General features: G+C 31.2%; 1 protein-coding gene across 1 annotated transcript in view; it reads right to left on the bottom strand.

The window, feature by feature from the left end:
• The window catches only part of LOC123653539, a 117025-nt gene extending 93508 nt beyond the window's left edge, over nt 1-23517 (bottom strand). Inside the window, exons 1-3 of the mRNA XM_045589529.1 lie at nt 23224-23517; nt 511-572; nt 17-218 (exon numbers count right to left, since the gene is read on the bottom strand). Of these exons, the coding sequence (XP_045445485.1) occupies nt 17-218; nt 511-567 (259 nt within the window). The 5' untranslated portion in view covers nt 568-572; nt 23224-23517. The remainder of the gene's footprint in view (nt 1-16; nt 219-510; nt 573-23223) is intronic.
• Between the last annotated feature and the right edge of the window lie 2335 nt (nt 23518-25852).

Genomic DNA, 25852 nt, shown 5'->3' with positions numbered 1-25852 from the left:
GTAAACATCGACTAACCTGAGCATTTTAATTCTTTTCTAAGTTCATCGGATGCCTTATAACAATCAGGCACTCCGTCGCATAGTTTAGATAATTCATACAATTGCAATATTTGTGTCGATTCGTTTACTTGGCAACCGAAGTAACCGTCTTCTAAATTTAAGAAAAATACTTCTCGTTTTATTCCTAAGCCTATTCCATATTGGTTTTGCGTCGCTACCTGAAAAATAAATCAAACTAAATCAAATTTTCTGAATCAATGTTAAGAAAAATAATATGTTTTACGAAAATTCACATTTTTATGCAACTAAAACATTGGTTAAGCAATATAATATGCGGTCGTGTAGTCAGTCAGACCAACATAAGTTTGAAAAGCATTGTTACTAAAATTTCGTTTTCGAAGGTTTACTTAAAATATCACCTATGTGTTTTAATTTCATTTATAATCAATATTTCAGTAAAAAATGAAAGTTATCATAAAAGAAAGATTCTTATAGTGAATTTATACTCACATGTGTCGTTGTTAGTAAGAGCGTCCAAACCACGAGCGGTAGGGTTTCTATATACATTGTCCCTGTAACAAAGAAAAGATATATTTAGTGAAAATACGAGTAACAAATATTAAATTATAACATCCTGCAAGATAACAGCGTGCCGTATGAAGCTCCGGTCCTTCTCCTTCATACAATAATGCTTCACGTTATCTATACCTATTTACTTAGAAGTAACAAAGTCTAATGGACTTTTTCCCTATTCTACTTTTTTACGAACTTCCCAAAATTTCTCGGGATTCCCGAAAATCTTTTCTTATCTGACATTTTTATTAATAATTTACCTCAGTGCTGAATTAAACTTCATTGATTTAGGACATTTCATGATTTGTCTTCAAGCGAATTTTTATATATTGTCAACTGCTGTCTTAAGGCTCAAACAACTAAAAAATACTGACCCCTTGAAAATAACTACGCCACCGGACGTAATCTATTTTTACAGTATCATAACAATACTAAATAACTAATGATAACAATATTAATATAACAATATGGTCACTCGTGTTTACTGTAACCATTTACCTAAAAATTACAAAAAAAAATCTGTGTATAATTTTTACGGTATGAATATAGCTGTAAACAAAAGTAACACTGTCGTGAATGCATTTTGTACGACGATTGCCATTTCCGTTTAATTTTACCCGCGACAAAGGCGAAGGTTTATAAGTACGAGGTCAGGTAACCGTGAGGATTGGTTTATAATATTAATAGTACTGTAATTTGGTACCGTATTTATTAATAGTACTGTAAGTTAAGTACTCGATCTAAATGTAGGTTTAATCAGTTAGTTCAGCCTATTAGAGTCCACTGCTGAACATAGGCCTCCCCAAGCTCGCGCCAAACATCCCGGTTTTCCGCAATCCTCATCTAGCCTACACCGGCAATCTTACGTAGATTGTAGATGTAGGTTTAATTGTTAATATTTGACGAATATATATTTTTTAATCACGTTTTCTCGTAGTATATCTAGTACGGTTACGTAAACGTATTAGAGCCTACGTAAATCATACATATACGAGTATATTGTACTCGTATTCTTATTACTGCGTATAACTGTACAACAAGTCAACGTTCTCTAACTGCGCGTGTATTCGTCACTAATGATGTCACATTGTTTACTTACTCTATAAACCAACACTAAGGTTTATTATTATTATATTATTCGGTAATAGATCATTAAATCGTTAGTAACAGTTTCCCACGAACTATAATTAATTTATTAAAAATAAATACATATATACTACTATATATATACTAGCTGACCCCGCAAACGTTGTTTTGCCATATCTAATACTATTATTGGAGTAATTTTATATATATATATATATATATATTTAATAGATATAATTAGATATATATATACCGAGATTCAGATTGCATATATATATATATATTCCATATATATTCCATATATGTATATATATATACATATATGGAATCTGAATCTCGGAACGGTTCATTTTTAGAAAATGTTGTTTTATCCCTGTTTTTAGGGAGTGAAAAAAATATCGTTAGACTATGAAGGTAAATTTCGCATCTGTCAATTTAGTTGCAATAGCTCGGTGGGAAATCGGCCGGTTCCTGATTAATTATTTTTTCTTTTTTTTTTAATTGCACTCGTTATTTTTTATTTAAATAGGCAGTTCTTATTTTTTATTATTATGTCGGTAAAATCGAAAAATATTATTCATATTTTATCATTATTATTTCTTAATTATTTTTTATTTTTGATTTTTTATATTTATTTATATTTTTTATTACTGTCGGTAAAAAAATATTATTTATATTTTATAAATATGTAATTCGTATTTAAATATGATTTAAAAAAAAACACGATTTGTTGGAGCGCCTATCAGTTTTTGAGAAGCAATTACTCTCAATTTTGTAATTGTGTATTTTGTATCAATTTTTAATTTATCGTTATTTTTTTTTACGTTAATTCATCTATAAGTACATATAATAAAATGGCAGAAAAGTCAAAACTGTACATTGAATATTTTTTTTTTTAATAATACTTGGGGTGTGATCTACAATCGATATCAAAGCCAAAAATATAGTTTTAAGAATTTTTGTCTGTCTGTTTGTCTGTATGTATGTCCGGAATAAACTCAAAAAGTACTGCATGGATTTACTTCAAATTTGGCACGAATATTATTAAAAAGTCGGTTCAACATATAAGCTACATATTATCACGCTATCACCTACGGGAAACGAGCAGTGAACCTTAATTTCTTCAACGCATTCTGTAACAACGTGTAATCTAACGACAAATATTTGAATGTTGTTGTTATTATGTTATTAACCATGCTATAAGCTAGCTTCACACTATAAATAAAGACATTCTGTAGTATATTTAGTATCATCATTGCACCCGTGCGAAGCCGGGGCGGGTCGCTAGTTATTAATAATTGTGTTTGCAGGCAAACGAAAAAAAATCAACTTCAATTACATCGACAAGTAATACAATGTAGGTACACGAAAAAATAGTCAAGAAATACGCATTATCAAAGATTACTCCAAAAATTGTAATCAGATCTCGATAAAATATCCCGATATAATGTCCTTTCCAACAAAAAAAGAATTATCAAAATCTTTTCATAAACGACGAAGTTATCTGAAAATATGGAGCCGAGTAAGAAAGGCGTAGATCATGAAAAGAAAAATATTTTCAAGTGTTAAAAATTTACATAATGTATTCTAAGTAGTAATTCATCCCAACGTTGCATGTTGAGTATTTTTATTTTTATTACAACTGTGATGACAATTTGGGGACAAACAAAAACAAGGGACCAGGATGGTCGAAACGGCTTACAATCTATATATATATATATATATATATATATATATATATATAAATTTCGTATCACGATACATGTGGGCGATAAACTCCGAAACTACTGAACCAATTTTTATCAAATTTTATCAAATAGCGTAGTTTTTATGTCAATTGGACCCGGTAGGTGGCGCTACTATCGGTATGTAAGCAATCATATTTGGTAGCTGTTTTCCAAGCAGGACAACGTCTTTCGGGTCCGATAATTAAATATAAAAATAAGCAAAAGCTTACAGTATATCCGCCGTATTATTAAATAAGAGCTGTAACTTGATTATAGGTATTAATAATATTTTTATTAACATCCCATTCGAAAATTAAAAATCAAAAATATTGACTGTACAGTATGAAATCGCAAGTACATAAATTATTTTAATTTTTTAAATTTAAAATCTAACTCGGGATATTAACTTCTCGATGTCAGACATAGTGTGACATTAATTCAAATCCTAGTAATAAGAGAGCGTGCATAAAAATAACAACAACTTAAAAAATAATTATACTCGTTTCTTTTGGTTTTAACATAATGGGATAATAGGCGATATAAATAAACTTTGAATTTGACTGTCTTTGACTGACATTAATGAAAATAAAGACTTCGTCACCTTCATTTTTACATAACCAGTTATCTTACATGGAATACGCTTTCTTTCCTTTTTCAAAAAGGGAAAGTCTTGGAAGTAGTACATGCATAAGTCGTGTTTACCGCATTCCTTTGGCAAAATAATTATTTTTAACAGTTATTTAAATATATAAACAAAAACGAATCGCCGAAATGTATTACGCCCATAATTTCAGAACGATTACGACAAATTGGATCATTCGTTTTTGTATTTGTTATTGTCAGAATAAGGTTTATAAGATGAAATTTACAAAATCGATACATATAAAAAAACACAGTTATTATATTTTGACTTTATTCGAGATTAAATAGGTACTCTCCCTATGCAGAAAAATGAAATATACGCACAAAGAACAACATACCAAAATAAAGAGATTAAAATAGAAATACAAAAACATAATATACAATAATACAAAATATGTAAGTTAAGTGACTGGTTTTCTGACGACCGTACAATTATACTCTAACTAGCTGTGCCCGCGGCTTCGCCCGCGTTGATATCAGTGTGTCACAAAGTTTTCCCAGCAAACTTCCAGTGAAACTATTATCAAAATCGGCTTAGCCGTTCCGTAAACCTTCCTCTTGAAGCTCTCTCTCCATTGGTGAAACCGCATGAAAATCCGTTCAATAGATTTTGAGGGAATCGATCACATACACTGTTGGGGACTTTGTTTTATAATACACAACACACTGTTACCCGCGACTACGCTCGCATGGTTATGAAGATATGCATTACTATTAAGATGTTTAACGCAATTATTTTTTTATTTCAGTCACTTGAAATGCTTATCACACTGGGTAACTTTTTAAAAGCCAGAAGTTAATAAAATTTAATATTTATAATTATAAAACCTCTCTATACACCACATTTTTAGTTTTATTTTCAGGCTGCAGTATAAAAAACCTATCAGGCGAACTTATAGCTGTTGTTAATGTTTCATACAAACTATCAACCCTAATTACAACCCCTTAGCGGTGGAATATCGCAAAATCCGTTCTTAGCGGACGTCTACTAACTATATGGTAAAACCGGGAGAGATGCCGCAGTGGGATAGATGCCTCATGTTCTAAAAACCTAACATCCCGAACTCACAAATAAAAATTAATCGCATAAGTAGGAGTCGAAGACACCCCGTACCTCGGATATCCGCAGATATTCGTGTGGCAAGGACGCGTTTGAATCGTGTGTGTAATTTTCTCCGTGGCGAAATTTAAAAACACGTCAAAGTTTTAAAGGTTAGTATTTAAGGCTGTATAATTTTATAAATAGTAATAAATTCCGTTATATTTTTTATCAGGTCTATATACTGGGTCATTGAGTCTGCATATAGTTATAAATAGATGCTATTTTGCTTATAATTTATTTAAAAAATACGTGGGCATCTATCCCAATCACAAAGGATAGTTGCCCCGATTTTTTGAGGTATAGGTGCCCTTAGACTTGACGCAGAGTGATGAAAGGTACAGAAAGGGCTCTGAAATTAACTTTTCATAAATAAAAAATTCATTATATATTTGTACGAGTATTTTTTATTTTATGTTCCTAAATTCGTTTTTTTTTTTTTTTTGGGGATTTGTATATTCTATTACCACAACAAGTATCTACGATAACTTATTGGGAAGACTCAGTGTAACTTATATTGTAAACAGATTTCATGAATAAAGATATTATTATTATTATTATTATTATTATTACAACCTCTCAGTGGCTCATGCAGCCATGTATGCTCCTAAACATCGAGAGTTTGCTAGTTCGATTCCCGCCCGGAAAGGGTGCTTGCATTTGTACTAATATTTCTTTCCAGTTTGTAAGTCTATTCTTTAGAGTCTCCCCACTGTGCCTCGTAGATTACGTTAAGCTGTCTGTCCCGGCTGTTTTCATATACATCTGGTAGCGATCGTTACTATCTATCCCTTCATTCACCATATACAGAGTAAGTTTATATGTATAATTTTTTTTGTGTCTGTTATTTTTTTTATGTATTTAGGTATATTTATGTTTGGATGTTTTACTCATTCTAGCAGAACTATGCCACGAAAATATAAAAGAAAGGAAGAAATGCGAGCTCGAGTATGTTCTTGGACTATAGAAAACTATGATAAGAACTGAGAAAGTATGATTGTGCAATGTGCATATTGACACTTGATATGAATATTTTAGACCAACAATTAAGAATTTATACTTTTGTTGAATAAATGCTTGTAAAATTTAATTAAATTTATATATATATATATATATATATATATATATATATATATATATATAGTATAATCTGTGTGATATAAAAATTATATTCTAATTATAACAACTAAAAGATATAAAAAAACACAAAAAAATTTTCATTGCTATGGCCCCTGTTTCTTGGAGACAATCGATGTTTTAGGAGTAGCCTAACCTAACATTTGGTTTTTGGTTTTTCGTTTACACGGTTTAAAGGGCATCTATCCTACTCACTATTTTCATGGTGAGGCAACTATCCATATAGGTAAGCATCTATCCTCAAAAAAAAGGGTTCACGAAAAGTTAATTTCTGCTTAATCTGCATTGGCTAGGTTGAAAAAAAATAGTCATTATTCAACATGAAGGATTGAGCTAGCTACATTAATAAAAATTATTCGTATAAAAATCATATTTTTAAAATTAAGTGGCTATTTCAAAAAGTGAGGCATCTATCCCGGTTTTACCCTAATCTACCTCCCTGCCAAATTTCATCTTTGTCCATCCTGGATGGATGGGACCATCCAGCGATTTTTGAGTTCTCGCGATGAGTGAGTCAGTGACCTTTCTTTTTTATATATATACATTGCTATGCATTATTTAGACAACTCCTCACCATCTATAGAGCATACAGTTTAAATTTCAAGCCTCTTACCTCAAAAATATAGGATTTTCATACAAACTTCCAACCCCCGTTTTACCCCCTTAAGGGTCGAATTTCGTAAAATCCGTCCTTAGTGGATGTCTACGCTCTATAAGGAGCCTTCTGCCAAATTTCAAGTTTGTGGGTATTATAGTTTCGGATATTTTGTAATGAGTGAGTGACCTTTCGCTTTTATATATATTATAGATTATAGATTTAAAATACAGCTTACGATAATGTAAAACTGATAGAGCTGTAAGCAAAACTTTCGTTTGTAGGCTGTCGATTGTCATTGATCAATGTAGGTACATGTGTGAAATACTTATCAATTTATTTTATATCAGCCAACTGTTACCTAATATACAGACACTGAGTTGCCTTCCTTAGGAACAGACAACCGTGTACGTGTGTTTGTTAAACAGATTTTTATTTATTTATCCTTATTCAAAAATTTAAATTATATATTCAAACCTGATCGTGGCCATTGATTTCCTAACGATGTTCATTTTTTTACACGGTAAACAAACGTGTGACTTTATATATATCATTATCATCATCATCATTACAGCCTAAACAGTCCACTGCTGGACATAGGCCTCCACAAGTTTACGCCAAAAATAACGTGAACTCATGTGTTTTGCCCATAGTCACCACGCTGGGCAGGCGGGTTGGTGACCGCAGTACTTACTGGCTTTGTCGCATCGAAGACGCTGCTGCCCGTCTTCGGCCTGTGTATTTCAAAGCCAGCAGTTGGATGGTTATCCCGCCATCAGTCGGCTTCTTAAGTTCCAAGGTGGTTGTGGAACCTTGTTATCCCTTAGTCGCCTCTTACGACACCCACGGGAAGAGAGGGGGTGGCTAAATTCTTTAGTGCCGTAGCCACACAGCACTTATACAGACTTTATATATACTTAGTGTTTTTTTCACAATGACATGATATTGGAGTATCGGTGTCGACGGTTCATCAACAATAGCATATGCTATATTCGTTTCATCCATTCCTCCCGCCTCGTTTAGTCATTTCATTATTTTAAATGTCATATATTTAAATGAAATAATACTTAATTATGAATTAAGAAAATAAGAAAATGTCAATCAAAGCTAAAACACTTCCTTATTCGTTTTTATTTTTTGCGCCAAGCGAATAACAACCAAAGTTACCATTACAAAGGTTTCACGATTCCAATTTAGAACAAAATCATTCGAAATATATTACTAAAAACACTTTTACTTCTTGACTTACCGGGATTTTCATTTTGAAATCCTCAACGGACGAGTCGTTCTGTGACCGTGTGGCGTGGTGTCTGAAACGTCACCGAAATATCGGCGTTTCAAATGACTATTGCGGTTAGTCCCGTATAAATAAAAGTGTTGATAATAGACCATGAGATCTTAAAATTGATAATATAAGTCAAAAAAGCTTGAAAATCTGCAATAAGATGTGTTTTATATTCTCGTTTAATGTAAAAATACTCAGGAATCATTACAAATGACAAATAATTATTTGTGCAAACCAAGGCAGATTACTAGTATGTTACGTAGCCCAAGGTTTCAACAATTGATGTCACTAATTTTGTGTAAAGTATTGAATATGACGTAATGTTACTAAGGCCACACAAGACGAATGCACAGAAACCTATTTACATTGTCTCCAGCTGTTAAACACACCTTGACATCTTCACTAAAATCGTGAGAAGAAATTTTATTTTTATCAATTGTCATTAAACATAATTTTATAATATCTAAAAAATATAATCATATTTTTAATTATTATAGGTATTTATGTAGATCATACTCGTATAAATTCCATTTTGTACACAAAAATTAACAAATGAACGTAATATTCAAGTTAGCTGTACAGTAGGTAAGTACGTAGATACCACTACAATATTAACATGATTTAGTTTGATATAAAAAAAGATTTTAATTACTTTAAAAAATAATTCCAAGTATAAAGAAGCGTATGTCTCGAAGAAATACTTCTGCAGCCTCCTAAATGAAATTAAAATTCGAATGCTATCAAAAGTACACAACTAAAAATTCTAATCCTTTTTCATAATCACAAAGGTCAATCGCATCTAAAGGATGAAAGTGTAGAGATTTTAATCGGTTTTCGCAATAGTCAAAAGTTTCAGCGTGAAAGAAAACGCACTTTATCACAAACTTCTACTTTTATAATTAAATATTTAAAACTATGCCACGGCAATCTTGCTTGTTGGCTTAAACGAATTCAATTCATATCTGGGTTTTAACAGTTTTGATCGAGATATCAATCTGCCAGAGACTTTACTATTTTTGAAAAACATTATTATTATAGACATCTTAAAAATTTATTCGCGGAGTCTTATAAACACGTATCATATTTTGCTAAACATAGGAAAGAAATTATTAGTACGAACACCCTAACCGGATACTCAACTAACACGATCGATAATAACAGATGGTGGTAACGGATTTTATATCGAACACAAACAATTTTATTGTGGCCCCTAAAAAGTGACCTTCTGTTGATATTTATCACTGTTTCGTTACTATCAGTCGTGGACGGCTATTTATTAGGACTCTCGAGTAGTATGTCATACGAGTAGGTACGCGTATTCTACCTTTTAATTAGGTTTAGTTAATTATTTATTAATATCGCTTTAGAGATCTCAAATTTATTCAAATAATAAAAATAATACGTTTTTTTAGGCAAGGACCATACAATCAAAAAAATGAGAATGAGATAAAATAGATTAATACAAGTATTTTATATTCTTGGTGAAAAAAAAAATCTCTTATCGTAAAAACCTCTCTACTTTTCAGAAGTTTCACTTCTGAGATGTGTGAATTGCACACGCACACTTTTTATATCAAATAAACTAAGCTATCCCAATAATATAAAAATAAAACCTGTTAGTACGACGATGGGTTAGCATTGAATAATATTTTACAAACTAGTAGAACGAGTATCTTGCTCTTGCTATTTATTAAAACGAATTAATCGTTTAAAATATCACGGTGATTAAATAAACGGTAAATTATTAAACAATCTATAATAATAATAAAAAAACGTAATATCAAAGAAACTAGTCAATAAATCTAGAGTCAAATGTTCAAGTGTCAAGAAGTGTTACAGTTTCTCATAGTCATCAAAATAAATTGAAGACAGCATAGTGTACTGTATCATAATTTATTACGTCATGTCAAAATTTGTGATCGAAGGTTCGCGTGCATGGGCGAGCAAATCGGGCGTAAAACGCGTCCGTGCGTTCGTATGAACTTGCTTGCGCCATTCACTTTCACGTCTCGAGTCGTTCGCTGGCACTCCGTTTGTACGGAAAGTAGGCTGCTAACAATGCCTATACGCTAGTTTCTCTCTTGAGAAATGATACTTCATTAACAATTGTATATGTCCGCAAATTTTTATCAAAACTCCCAGAGTCACTGAGAGAGTTAAATCATCCGAGCTTCATTTTCTGTGAAACTTTTGTTAATTTACAACCTTATCTTGTATTAACTACATTATGAAATCACTAATAAAATCTAAGGCCATCGAATAATTTAATAGTAGTTCAATTTAACTTATTAATTTAAATCCTTGTGAGATAATAACAAAATGTATAACAAACTATCAGAGCTATTTCATTTCTGCGGTTATGGGATTACAGGGGTGTTTTATAGCCAATACGTTTTGCAATAGACTTTTATTTTCAAAATTGAATCAGTACTTTTCAGAGATGCAGGTTTATACAAACAGATTAAAAATAATAAAAATATTCGTTTTGACCACACAATCTTATAGCGAAATTATGTAACAACTAGCTGTGCCCGCGGCTTCGCCCGCGTTGAAATTAGTGTTTCAAAAAGTTTTACCAGCAAACTTCCAGTGAAACTTTCATCAAAATCGGCTTAGTCATTCCGTAAACCTTTCTCTTGAAGCACTCTCTCCATTGGTGAAACCGCATGAAAATCCGTTCAGTAGATTTTGAGGAAATCGACCACATACGCTTTTGGGGACTTTGTTTTATAATACACTAACTGTTGCCCGCGACTACGTTCGCGTGGTTATGAAAATATGCATTACTATTAAGATGTTTAACGCAAACTATTTTTTTATTTCAGTCACTTGAAATTTACTTACACACTGAGTAACTTTTTAAAAGGCACCTCTCTATACACCACATTTTTAGCTTTATTTTCAGGCTGCAATATAAATAACCTATCACGCGAACTTATAGCTGCTGTTTATGTTTCGTACAAACTATCATCCCCAATTAAACCCTCTTAGCGGTGGAATATCGCAAAATCCGTTCTTAGCGGACGCTTACTTACTATAATCTACCTACCTACCAAATTTCATCTTTGTCTATCCTGGATGGATTAAAAACCACTGGATGGTCCCAGCGGTTTTTGAGTTCTCGTAATGAGTAAGTCAGTGACCTTTCTCTTTTATATATATAGATTACGATAAATTATTTGGACACCTCCTCACCATCTATAGAGCATACATTTTAAATTTCAAGTCTCTTACTCAAAAACATAGGACTTTCATATAAACTTCCAACCCCCGTTTTATCCCCTTAAGGGTCAAGTTTCGTAAAAGCCGGTCTTAACAGATGTTTACACCCTATAAGGAACCTACCTGCCAAACTTCAAGTTTGTGGCTATTATAGTTTCGGAGATTTCGTGATGAGTGAGTCAACCTACCATCTCCCGTATTAACCCCAAAAGGGAGTTGATTTCTAAAGATACGTTATTTGGACACTTCCTCACTATCTATAGAGCACACATTTTAAATTTCAAGTCTCCTACTTCAAAAACATAGGACTTTTATACAAACTACCAACCCCCGTTTTACCCCCTTAGGGATCGAGATTTGTAAAATCCATTCTTAGCGGCTGTTTACGCCCTATAAGGAGCCTACCTGCCAAATTTCAAGCTTGTAGGTGTTATAGTTTCGGAGATTTTGTGATGAGTGGGTCAACCTACCAACCCCTGTTTTAATCCAAAAGGGAGTTGATTTCTAAATATATATTATTTGAACACCTTCTTATCATTTATAGAGCATACATTTTAAATATCAGGCATCTTACTTCAAAAACATAGAACTTTCATACAAACTTCCAACCCCCGTTTTTCCCCCTTAGGGGTCGAGTTTCGTAATATCCGTTCTTAGCGGATGTCTACGCTCTATAAGGAACCTACCTGCCAAATTTCAAGTTTGTAGGTGTTATAGTTTCGGAGATTTCGAACCTTTCGCGTTTATATATATTATAGATTATAGATAGATTTATATTATTTTGTAAAGAAATTCAATGTACATTCGACCTGTCTACGTATTTATTACACATATTTTTTTCAGTTTATTAATTGAATATGTTAAATATTTCTTTTAATAAATTAATATATAAGAATATTCATTTAAAAATTACAACGAAAATATACTGATTCTCGTAAAAAATATCGAGATCGATTTGAAACGTCGTGGAGTAATGGATTTAGATTTATATAACTGCAGGGTACAAAATTGTTTCGATATTTTCGATAATAAACTATTAAATATCATTGCGGTACTAATAGTTACGTTAGCGGGACAAAACCACTGCTTCAATGACAATAGCGGTATACCCGGCTCTATACTAGAGCATCTACTGTAAATGTTGTTAAGGTAAAGGTCTCTTTGTATACGATCTTGGATAACTCAAAATTAACTGGGCTGCAATTTATGAATCTTTTTAACCGAATTCCAAAAAAGGAGGAGGTTCTCAATTCGACTGTACTTGTTTTTTTTATGTATGTTACTTCAAAACTTTTGACTGGGTGGAGCGATTTCGACAAATTTTCTTTTGATCGAAAGGTGGTGTGTGTCATTTGGTCCCATTGAAATTTATTTGAGATCTATCAACTACTTTTTGAGTTATATCTAATGATGCGTTTTTACTTGACGCTTTTTTCGTCGACCTACGTTGTATACCGCATAACTTTCTACTGGATGTACTGATTTTGATAAATCTTTTTTTGTTGGAAAAGGGATATTCCTAGTTTGGTACTATGATAAGGAAACCAGGATCTGATGATGGGATCCTAGAGAAATCGAGGAAAACTCTCGAAAATTTACAATTTCTTTTTACTAGGTGTACCGATTTTGATAATTTTTAATTTAATCGTAATAAGTAATAACTACTTTTTGAGTAATCTTTGATAACGCGTAGTTACTTGACTATTTTTTCGTTGATCTACGTTGTATTACTCGTCGATGTAATTGAAGTCGGTTTTTTTTTCGTTTGCGAGCAAACACAATTATTTACCTTCTTTATGCAGAATTGAATCAAGCTCTTCTTTAAAAAGTAAGGGGTGTTTCGTTTAGAGCTACACAAGTTTAAATCATAATAAAACAAAAAATATATTTTAAATTTCAATGAAACGGGCCTTATTCATAAAAATTTATGACATTAAAACGATCCATTGTTATTTGAATTAGCCGCTCAGAAGGTCGATTATGTAAGCCATAAAATGGACAAAGTGCACGAAATGTTCGAAGAACGGCTTGCTCTGGCTTAAGTCTATCCATAAAGAAATCTCGAACCAAATTAAGCAAAAAGCAACTATCAGCTGTTAAATGGGTTGTCGAATAAAGCAGTGTTGCCAATTCAAAGTTGTAAACCTCTAAAGAAACACTTATTACAAATATAGATATTATTTACACCGCTTTTTTTATTTTTTTATAATTTGTATAAAAACTCAGACATTGTATTACTAATATTACATATTAGGGCATATACATATGATATTAGCACATAATCTCTTCGCATGAGAGATGGGATGGATGGACGCATGTATTTTTTTTATTTCAGTTGAAAATTCAGACTTCTAAATTGTATACTGAAATTCTAACAAGTTCAGAACTAATGTTATACGAGTATAGTCAAATTTTATGGCACAGCTATGTTACATATATCAAATTATATAGCTTGTTCATATTATTGACGACAAAATAGATATAGAGATATAATTAACAGAATTAATAAAAGCAAGTTGCCAATTAAAGAGCAGTATTCATGATATATTTCTTTAATACGTTAAAGAAATATTAAAATTAAAGTAATAAATAGCAGACGTATCTTACTAAGGAAGAACGCAAAAAGTAAGCTTAGCTAAGAAAAAAATATTGAGTATAAAATATAATGTTCTTATTTTTTTATTTCAAGTGCTTCAAACTGTAACTTGTCTGTATTTAACTCAGATCTGTTGTTGTCATGAAAATATTCCACAGGAAAACATCTACCTTTTAAACTAAATATTCTATCGTTAAGATTTTCATACAAAAGTACCTAGAATCCAATGTATCATAAATCATTCAAATTAATTAAAAACATAAACAAAATTTAAATAATAAATATTTAAATTTTGCTTATGTTTAAGGTAAGTTTCCTTTTTATGTCAGGGTTGTCTGGAAGAAATGGCTAATAAGCCATAAGTCCGCCGTAATGTCCATTGTACTTCACTGTCTGTAACTATATTTATGCTTTGTTTGTAATGTATTTGTGGTGTACAATGATATAAATATATACAATATATAATATATAATGGTATAAAATAAAATAATATTTATCTATTATACAATTTAAAATAAAATACTTGATCTGGCTTTGATGAAATCTAAAATTTTACGTTTCAACGTAAGGTCATGAAGATCATCATTAACAATTAATAGAATAGGTACCAAAACAACATACGAAGCCACTGTGTTTATTGCACAATTTTATTACAATCAGACCCTTCAGACATTTGTAATTAATTATAATGATATTTAAAATTTTGGAATTTTCAGTTATTTTTCTTAAAACAATTAAAAGAAATAAAGATGTTTCAATAGTTTGTATCTAATGTACCTCATGCTGTAATTTTCAGTTATTTTTCTTAAAACAATTAAAAGAAATAAAGATGTTTCAATAGTTTGTAACTAAGGTACCTCATGCTGTAATTTTCTCATTCAGCTCATTCATGCTGTAATTTTAAAGTTAGGCACAGATAGAGAAATCGATGACACGTTATTTTAATCGTTACACATATCTTACTAAATTAAAAAGTAAAAAAGTTTTCGGAATCTACTAATCCGATTTTAAACATTAGTTTTTAAATCCCTTTCTTAGGGTCGTATACTCGTAGCTATTTTAAAACGTCATGCTGTGATGTAGGGAACGAATACGCCATAAACTTATAAATCCCCATTATTATAGGTCACTATAAATTTTATTGAAAAATAAAATGTCCTTTAATTTTTATGACACGCATTCAAAATTAAAGATGGTTGGAATGGAAGGATCGCGTAAGTAAAATAAGTCGTATATAGTTAAATACTTCGTATATAGTTAAATACTTCGTATATAGTTAAATACTTCAACTAACAGTCTCTACGGTCCTTACTTATATGATATTTTCTTAGTTTATTAAGGTTTCAACGATAAAATATTATTTATTAATATTTAAAAAATTAATAAACGTTTAACAAATTTAAATGATTAAGAATAATGGTTATTTAAGCTTTTTTTATTTAACGAAAAAGATAATTACAGAGCCTAAATATTATGTACATAATTATTATTTGTAACATCGAATTAGAAGTAATTGCAAAAATTTCGAACGGAATACTCAACTTTCATTTTCGTATTTATAACTATTTATTATATTACAGTCAGTAAAATATTGTTTAAATAATATGACATCGCTATACCTACCTGACTTGTTGACTTACTACCAATAAATATCAATCTTTTTGACGAAACGAATGTGTCTAAAATGGCAATGGTGGAGAATTTGATACGTGTTCAAGGGCATATATTTATATGTGCAAATATTGGCTTTAACTCGCAGTGCTTGTTTCTTGGCTGTTACTCTACTTGTAAGTAGAGTAACAGCCAAGAAACAAGCCTTTGAAGTCATTAATATTTTTTTTATTTTTTTGTTTGTTTTTGGCTTGTATTATACTAGATAGCTGTATAATATAGTAGCTGTGCCACGCGGTTCCACCCGCATAATCTCCGATCCCGTGGGAATGTCGAGATAAAAAGTTGCCAATGTTTTATTCTCAACTGAGGTAGGGCACAGCAGGAAAAACCTTGTTCAAGATATGGAGCAGCCCGAGTGGGGTAGTACCCCGACCTTACAAAAATCACAGCTAAATAGTACTGTTTTCAAGCTGTGTTTTGTTCCTGTTGGTGAGTAAGATGACTAGAGCTTCTGGAGGGGTGGATAGGGAATAGGGTCGGCAACGCGCTTGCGATACTTCTAATGTTACAGACATCTATAAGCTACGGTAGTCACTTTCCATGAGGTGAGCTGTACTTTTGTTTGCAAACTGAGTTATATAAAAACATTTAGATTTCCAGCTATTTCGTACGTACCAAGTTTCATTAAAATCGGTCCAGGAGCTTTTACGTGAAAGAATAACAAATATACATAACAAAAATAAATCCTCAACAGTGGCGTAGCTAGGGGGACAAGGGCCCTGGTGCATAGGGAAAGAATCGGGCCCTCCTCCCCTCTTTCCGCGTTGTTTGAACTTGTATTGGCCTTTAAAATTATTGATAGGAATAAGAATAGGAAGCAGTGAGTTGAACTTATCCCTAGTAGGCTAAATCCATACCCCGTCTCTATTAGAATATCCATGTGTTTAATAGAAGAAAAAGGGAATAAATAAACAACGACGCACATGACAATATAGAATATTTATTATACAGATGAGATTAAAATAAAAAAAATCTTGACTCGAGGCTCGAGCCTGCTCACAAGATTTTTTTTTTAATTTATTTTATTTTATTATTTTTTTTTTTTTCAAAGCTGAGGTTAGAGGGCCCCCTGAGCTCCGGGGCCCTGGTGCACTGCACCACCTGGCCCTATGATAGCTACGCCACTGATCCTCAAACATATATCCTCACAAACTTTCGCATTTATAATATTAGTAACAGTTATTTTAAAAGAAAGAGAGAGAAATTATTATCTCATACGATACTTTAGTTAATATTAAATTCTGAAAACCAAACCAATAAATAACTAACTGTCCTTGGTTTGCAAATTAATTTCCGTTTTTAATTATTTATTCCTGGAGGAAGCAGACTTTTTTATTTTGAAAATGAGTAATACAATATTATCTACTGCATAAATCTTCTTGATCGACAGGCAGAATCGGTCTGGCAGTTGGTGACACACCGTGCGTGTACCTATGCCGATAGCATCTATTAAAGGAGAATTGGCCGTTCATGTGTTCCGGTGACTGCGGACGGCGGACGACGTCGCGGCAGTTCGCGACAAGAATAATTAAACCGATGTGTCTATTGATTGCCGCATGAATATTGTATACTTATTAACGAGCTGACAATAGAATGAGGATATTGGTATTTGTATTATGTTAATATTTTTAAAAAGTCACTTTCGTGGCATGTTCATACCTATCAATATCATATTCACAATATGTCATATTCAATTTATTATTCAGTTTATAAGTATTAAATTGGAAATTTTTGTGGTATTTTATATTGTCTATATCATCTATATAAGTAGTTGTGACTACTAAATATATTTGATTCCTTTTTTACCTGTTGTCGCGTTGTTTGTGTTAAAGTAAAAGTTTCTACCGTCTTTCCATTACTGTACTTATCTGTATAAAACTACCATATAAAAAGTCAACTTATCAATTATAAACATTTTTGAATATCATATCAAAAATTGACCGCTCCAGCGGGAATCGAACCCGCGTCTCCGACTGACCGTGTCGTTGTCGTCGACCGTTTTGATATGATATTCAAAAATGTTTGGAATTCCTAATGTGTGGGTAACACAAAAATAAAATCGTACATATTATCAATTATAACTTAAATTATTATTATTATTAAAATATACATAATAAAGTAAATACTATTATTATAATATTATTATAAATATTTATTGGTAATATGTTGAGAGTTGCGTAATTTGCCGGAGGTAACTGAAATTTATTTGTATTTTCTAACTTCAGGTACAAAACAATAGGTATACAAAAACGACTTAGACTTGTAAATTTACATTAAAAGCAATGTTTGTAACTTATACAATTTAATAAAATGCTAGTGTTGTCTTAAGATTGTAAAACTTAATAACTAAATTTAAATTAATTTTTGTTTTTAAAAATTATCTGTAATTATGATTATTATTATTATTTTTATTATTAATTCTTCGTTGTATGGCTTTTAGCTGTATATTATCTGTAATTACATTAATTATAAAATCACTAATAAAATTAAAGAACGGCGACTAATTGAGACGTAGCTTATTTAAAATCGTTCACCGACATTTTAAAATATATTTAAAAAGGATTGAAAATGACAGATATTAATATACCTATTATAATCTAAAAATAACGATTATGTACCTATGTAAGTCTAAATATCTATATAAGTATAAATTATTATTTAAGTTTGCAATTTAATTACTTTTCATAAATGTAAATAGTAAATATGAATTACAAAATTTCGAAATAAATTTTATCATTAGCCACAAACTTCAAACTGAGTCCAAAGTAAAGAGAACATTAAACAAAAACACAATTACAACATGTATTATTCTAGAGAAGGAAAATATAATTACATGAGAAAACAATAATCAAAGTCTATCCCACTATTATACGAGTGGACACTCATCAGTAAAAAGAAAACGTTTATATGAGATTTCATGGGAGATTGATGGCAATGCGTGAGAGTATGGGATAGGCCTCCATTGGAATGGAATGACATAACGGGGCGTTGTTGTCGGTCGAGCGCCCACCGCCGCAACAGGTGCTCATTCAACGACGGGGTCACGACGACATCTGTGTTTTAATTCCGATCCCTACTAGTTCCACGTTTTGCTTTTATGTAATCCTAGGACTCCAATTGGGACACGTGTGAAATAATTAACATGAATCGTATTTTGAAAACTTGCACTTTATTTAAAAAAATACCTTTCATTAATTCTCTCATAACCCACATACCTATTCTTATGCAAATAAATTAAAACTGAAATATAACATAATTATGACTTATAATTTTTTTTTGCTTTCAAAAGATTTGTAATTACAATAGTAATGTGTTTTATTTAAAAAAAATCTGCGAGCCAATATGAGAGAAATCATATTAAAAAAAAAAAACTTCGGTTTTAAAAAAAACGTGTTACAATAAATAACAAAGGATTGAATCACGATACCGTGTACTTATTATATTTCTTTTCTCAACGACTTAAGAATAGTAGGCATGACGAAAGGCTAAAGAATACTTTTTGATCCACAGTTGATTACAATTAATTTGTTTGTGGGAATAGCTTTGCAATAAAGAACAAAGAGGCCTTGGAGCAAGCATTTGTTTCGCGGCACCACGCTTCAACAAATCTAAATGGTCCTTGCGTATGGGAAAATACATTTATTTTTGCTTTATGTTCTATTTTTACGTAAAAATCAATTTTTTTATATGAATACTATGAACTTATTATAATTAAGTAAATATTCTATCTTTTAATAAAGTAATAAAGCACAAGTAATTTTTTTGGTTTATTTTGTACAATTCATTTCATCCTTTTAATTTCATTTGACTATGGAAACATGCCAATGAAGTAAAATATTTTATCTACATATTCATTTTATGGTAAGCTATTGAGCTCAAGGCTAAGAGCATCAACGTGTCGCCACCCAAAATTACAAACAAGTATTTTGTTGAAATCTATCGTTTTATTTTATTTTTAATAAAATGTGTACACTTATTGATTAAGAATTTAATTTAAAGGCGCATTTGTTATTAAATCTTATAAAAAAAAAGGTGTATCAAATCATTTAGATTTCAAATACTTTCTTTAAGTAATAAAAAATACTAAGTTAATAAGCTGCTCAGTCTTGAGTCTCGACGGGTTCAACTTGAAGCTATGTTGCTTTTTGACATTTGTAATAACCAATATGATTATGTAGATTCGGTAGGTATATAAAATATTTTTTTTGTGTACCGTTATGATTTTACGTGCGTACTTCACGCGTTTACCCTTTATTTATAGTTAGTTCCTAGACATAAAACTAACGCAGGAACTGGATCCCCATTATGTCGCATTAATAATATTTGCGTATAGTTTCAGTTGTTACAAAGAAACATATCATTGACATCCTTTCTGGAAGATCATACCAGTCATCCATCATTGATCATAACAACTAATAAACAATACCTATAAACATTTAATAAAGATCAAATGCTTTATAAGTTTGAGACATTATATCATATCCTATTTAGCTTGAATTTGTCTTTAAAGTTATTAATACCCTATTTTTTATTTTTTATTATACTACATATATAAAAATATTATATATAGTATTGAAGTACATACCAACTAAATTAATTAAAAATTTAATTGTCTCCAGTCACACTTGAAAACAGGTTTCACAAACTTTTTACAAAAAAAATTCACGTTTTTAAACCTAAGATAAGTTACAAATTTGTTAAATGGTTCTGATAATAAAATAGAAAATAAAAAATTGTCACAGACGTGAAGAATTTATAATATGTTTGATGGCGTTTATTTCATGATCTAATGATACAACCTTTAATAGTTTTTTGCATTAGAAAGCCTTTTTATTAATGGAAATTTCTAAGCTAAATTAACATTTCACAGCACAGCGGTAATTAACTACTGGCATTACTCGTCAATATACTTTTTTTAATGTAGAATATACCTAATACCTTAAAATAATAAATAATCGAGAAAAAATTAGATTCATTTAGAAGTACCTACGTGTATACCTACGTGTAATTCTCGAAATGATAATGCAAAAATTACATCCATTAAATAACCAATAATTTCTCTGGCATCTGCGGATAGAGAACGGTAAAAGAAGGTGATTTTACGCATCTTTTTGCTATTTCACATAATGGCTTTAAAATGATAGCGAAATGCTCCGGTGGTCAACACTAGCCGAGTAAGTAATGTGTTTTCCAAGCAGTGATTAAATAACAATTATAAAAAAAAATATTATGTATTTATTAAATACTTAAATTTAATTTTATCATTATTGTGTTGGAATCGTGTAGCGTTTACGCATTTAAAATAACAAATATCTTTTCTGTGACATCAAACTAAGATCCTGCATGATTCATTAATTGAAGGTAAACACGCTTTCCATGTAATAAACAGCTACTAGCTGTTAGTTTGCACGAGTCGTAGAGGTTAACACACCTACACAATACTAATAAGTATCACTCGTTAGTAAAAAACCTACATACTTGAATATTTTAAATCTAGTAAAACGTGGCACTATTATTGAAACTACTACCGCAGTATATTCGATGGGAATAGGTACGGCGCTAACAATTGTGGATTCGAAACTCGCTCACGGTATACATAATATATATATATATATATATATATATGTGTGTGTGTGTGTGTGTGTGTGTGTGTGTGTGTGTATTCCACACGGATGAACTAAATATTTCATTTCGTCATTCGTTCTCTGACTTAATAGTTATATCATAATACATACCAGGTAAAAATGACGAATGATGAAGAAGATATAGGACTTTTAAAAATATGATTAAACTTAGTTATGTAATAGAACTGTACATTTGAAGTAAGATGTGAAAAATAATTACAGTACTTAGAGTATCGATGGAGGAAAATGTAACGTAAAAAAAGCCAAACAAAAGACCTAGGTCGCATATTATTGTGCAAGTAGGTAATTACTTAATTTTCTTTACGTCGTTTGTAATACATGTAGACAATAAAGAATACAACTACATGTACCTTAAAGGTAAAAGTCTAACCACAATATACTCTGTGTGGTGATGACCTATCGCTTGGTGTGTTATACAAAAAGCTGTTATCAGCTTTTTTTAGAAAAAACTCAAAATTAAATAATAACTGCTTAAATAAAAAACATATGGAAAGAAAAGGACAATTCGGATAAAGACAAATATATGTATGCCCTAAATAAACATTTGTCCTTACTTGGATAGAACTGATGATCCTTAGCATAACAGCTGTGATCCCCAGCGTCAACTCCTTATTAAAGGTAAAAAAATTAAGACACCATATCTTTTTGGAGGTTGCCAAATACATTTCCTATTTGTATTATGTTACAGGACATCCTTTATTAAAAGATTCAAGAAATTTAAACAAAAACCTATTGGTAACTAAACGAAAAGTGTAACTAATTAAAAAACGATTCTCAGTACTAATTTATTTGAAACCTAGTGCGAAACGTTGAAGTTCGAAAGAGTGAGGTGACAATATTTATATAATTTTTCTATTTAATTATTAAAGGCTATAAATATTTTATCTGTTAACAATTTTTAGCGTACGATACAAAAGTACGACATAGGTATAGATTGTTTCACTTTATACATTATCGTATATATTTACATCGTTATGTTCGTCGTTCGTTCGTCGTGTTGTCATGTTTTCTAATTTTTAACCGACTTCAGAAAAAGGAGGAGATTCTTAATTCGAATGTGTGTTAACTCAGAACTTTTTACTGGGTAGACTTATTTCGATTATTCTTTTTTAATCGAAAGCTGATTCTTGTCCCAATTAAATTTGATACTTTTTGAATAATCTTATATACGCATTTTTTACTTGATTATTTTTTCGTCTACCTACGTTGTATTACTTGTCGATGTAATGGACGTCGTTTTTTTTTTGTTAGCGAGCAAACACAATTATAAGATATGATATATATACATACATATATGTACCTATATATAGTCCCTAAATATAGTACCTGTGATGAAATGAACTAGTAGCATTATTGTTATGAAATGTGATTATTAGTGTTAAAGTAATGTCATTACATCATATTGATTAAGTCTGGGTCTATGGGCGCCGCTAAGGAAATCTGCATGACTTTATATGGTGATGAAGTTGTTGGTCCAGCTTACATAAGTGGTCTTCGAACGCCATCTAGTGAAACTGACCAACGTTTTGTAACACATTACGCTTAAACAGCGAACTCTTACTTTAAGAAATTCCTAATAGGTACAATGAAAGTAAATTATTTACTAGATACAAAAATATCGTATAAGAAAGTTTTTACATACAATACTTACATTACTGTAAGTGTTGGAAATTATTTAAAAGTCTACATAAATAAAAATCTGCTCTAGATAAATAAGAATATATTGTAACAAGAATAAAAATGTTGATTAACTAAAAAATAATAGTTAATAGCTCCATGTATTAATATTTATGAAGTGAATGTTTTGTAGTGGTAACTTTAGAAAGAATGTTATTGTAATGAGAGCAGTATGGAGAGTACTAGAGTAGAGGAGAATGCAAGCGTTTGTGGGGTCGCGGCGATAAAGTTGCGACACGGCTGGGTGAGTGTACTAGATGCCAACCTTGAGATCATCGGTGAGTGCGGGAGCAGTAATGTACGGGGCTCATTCCTCCCGGTGCAAGCAATCCGCCTTCCCTCGCTAGGCGAACAGCCGTTAAGTGACTCCTTAGAACAAGCCGCACGCAAAGGACAATGTTATTTTATAGAGATACACTATCCGATTGTATGACTAAAAACACACTGTCACAACACTGCACCTACAACACTCCGAAGGTGTAGCAGACTGACACTCGATGACGAAACGTGGTAGCGACGCACAAAACTCGTACGTGCAACCGACGTGTTGGTCGGAGCAAGACTGATCGTGGCGCAGCGAGGCAGGCTGCAGCGCGCTGTCGTTCACCCCCCCTCCCTCCATACTTCTTTAGCTGCCGACGCTCTTTACTGGTTGAGCTTTAGCTTGCCTTGACTGTAGATCATTATAATAAAACTGCAAGAGTGATAAACGGGTATATTAAACCAGAGAACCTGAAAGAGGTTTTATTATTGATTATATAATAGTCGATATCTATCTTATCGTCAACTTTCTTTAATTATAAAATACTAAACCCCTAAATAAGAAAAAGCACAAATCGTATAAAATAATTTTGTAACGATATTAGCTATAACAATCACTTCAGAGTAATTAATCTAGTTATATACAAAATTCTTAAAAGAAAATAAATATATACGATTACATATTATAAATTATTCAGTTTTAGCATCTGTAAGTCAATTGGCTTTCTCAGAAAAACCCAGAGAGCGGCAGGCCTCAAAAAGCGTTAATCGATTTTTCTCATTACCAATTACCAGTTCCAAAGATTCGTTGAAAGAAACAATAGTGTAATGGCAGCACAACTTGATTGCCCATAACGGATGGAATGCTCATCGATTTCAAACACGTTACGAGCTTTAGTCACAAATATTAATATATATGTATAAGTATTTTTTGAAGTAAAACTTCTTTGCGCACGCTTGGCTTGAATAGTAACCTAGTGAACGCGTAACGAGAGCGTTATGAAAAGTGTGATCGGGAGAGCCGAACGGAAGTTGAGAGGGAGATATAATTTAGTGAAGATAGAAAATTTTACTCCAGTGGTCTAAAGTATACTCGCTTTTTAAATTAATTTTATCATAAAGTACTAATTAAATATAATAAAAAGAAGATATCGATACCAAATAGGTACTTGCATTTATTCTAATTATATTATACATTTCACTATGAACATAATATATGTTACGATATTACATTAAAACAGATAACGAGTAATCATACAAATAATACCTAAAATACGAATTATAATTAAAACTAATCCTTGAAGTAAATGGCATAATCTAGAATATATGTCATACATTTGATTGGACACGAAAAGTACGCGGTGTTTAACTCCCGTAACCTATAGGATAGACTTCAACGCGCGCGTTTTGTTTGACGCGATGACGTTGGCGGTTAATTCTTGATTAGTTTTTTCCACTTTTGTTATAAAAAATTTACTGTAATGGAAATACTTTTTGTAATCTATATTACTTATTCTCGCATTACTTATTTTATAATAATCTGAATGACTAAAAAATATATTTTTAACAAGAGTCAGTCAGAGTAAATTAAACGGTAACTACTTATTATACATATATATTAACGGATAACTGAGGTAGGGTACAGCAGGAATTATTTAGTTTAAAATTTGAACCAGCCCAACTGGAGAAGTAAATCAACCTTACAGAACAAAGCTAAATAATTCTGCAGGGTAGGAACTGCTAGTAAGGTCAAGTAAAGTTTGTTGCTGTGGCGAGTAAATTAGCAATAGGCCACCATCAGGTGGACCGTATGCTTGTTTGCCAACTACATTGTATAAAAAAGCGTGTATTATACCAAATTGATAGAAAATAATGCCCGGCAGAGTGTACATAATACAATATTTGTTAAGTCCAACACATAAATATAGTAATTAAGCGCCTTTTTTTGGTCGTGCCAAAACTTCAGAACGATTTTATGACTTTAAACATATTTTTTTAACTTTTGTGAACTCTTGTACAAGGTCTTACGGAATAAATAATTCAGAAATTTGTCTAGAAGTTTACAAAATTTTAAAATAGCATTTGACTAAATTTTCCGTGTCAGCTAGTCTTCTATGCAAATAAAAATAAATTACTAAATGTATTTCTAAGCGCTAAACCTGAGAAGGGCTGGGCCAATTCTAGGTGCAGAAAATTGCGCATAAAACTGGAAAAATTCGGAAAATATAACCATTATTTCAACTTTACGTGTTTGACAGTTCGCAAGACGAGAAAACCTCTACGAGTCAACCATTCATATATAAATATTTGCCAATATGTACAAATAATAATAAAAGGTTTCAGAAAATACCATACTATATTTTACTGCACTTGTTTTATAAATACTGCACGATACATATGGCAGATGATCTCAGGTAATGACCGAAGAATGAGTTCATTCCTCATCATTTAAACAATCATCGTTGATGAAGTAATGCTAATTAATTTCCTCCTCGTTACTTATTTAGTATGAATATATAATAATTACACAAATCTTTTGTTATTATATAAATATATATATATATATATATATATATATATATATATATATATATATATATATATATATATATATATATATATATATATATATA

Source organism: Melitaea cinxia, chromosome 5 (assembly GCF_905220565.1).
Source record: "Melitaea cinxia chromosome 5, ilMelCinx1.1, whole genome shotgun sequence".
NCBI lineage: Eukaryota > Metazoa > Arthropoda > Insecta > Lepidoptera > Nymphalidae > Melitaea > Melitaea cinxia.
Note: the sequence above shows the minus strand (reverse complement) of the source record. Positions and strands in the feature narration are given on the sequence as shown.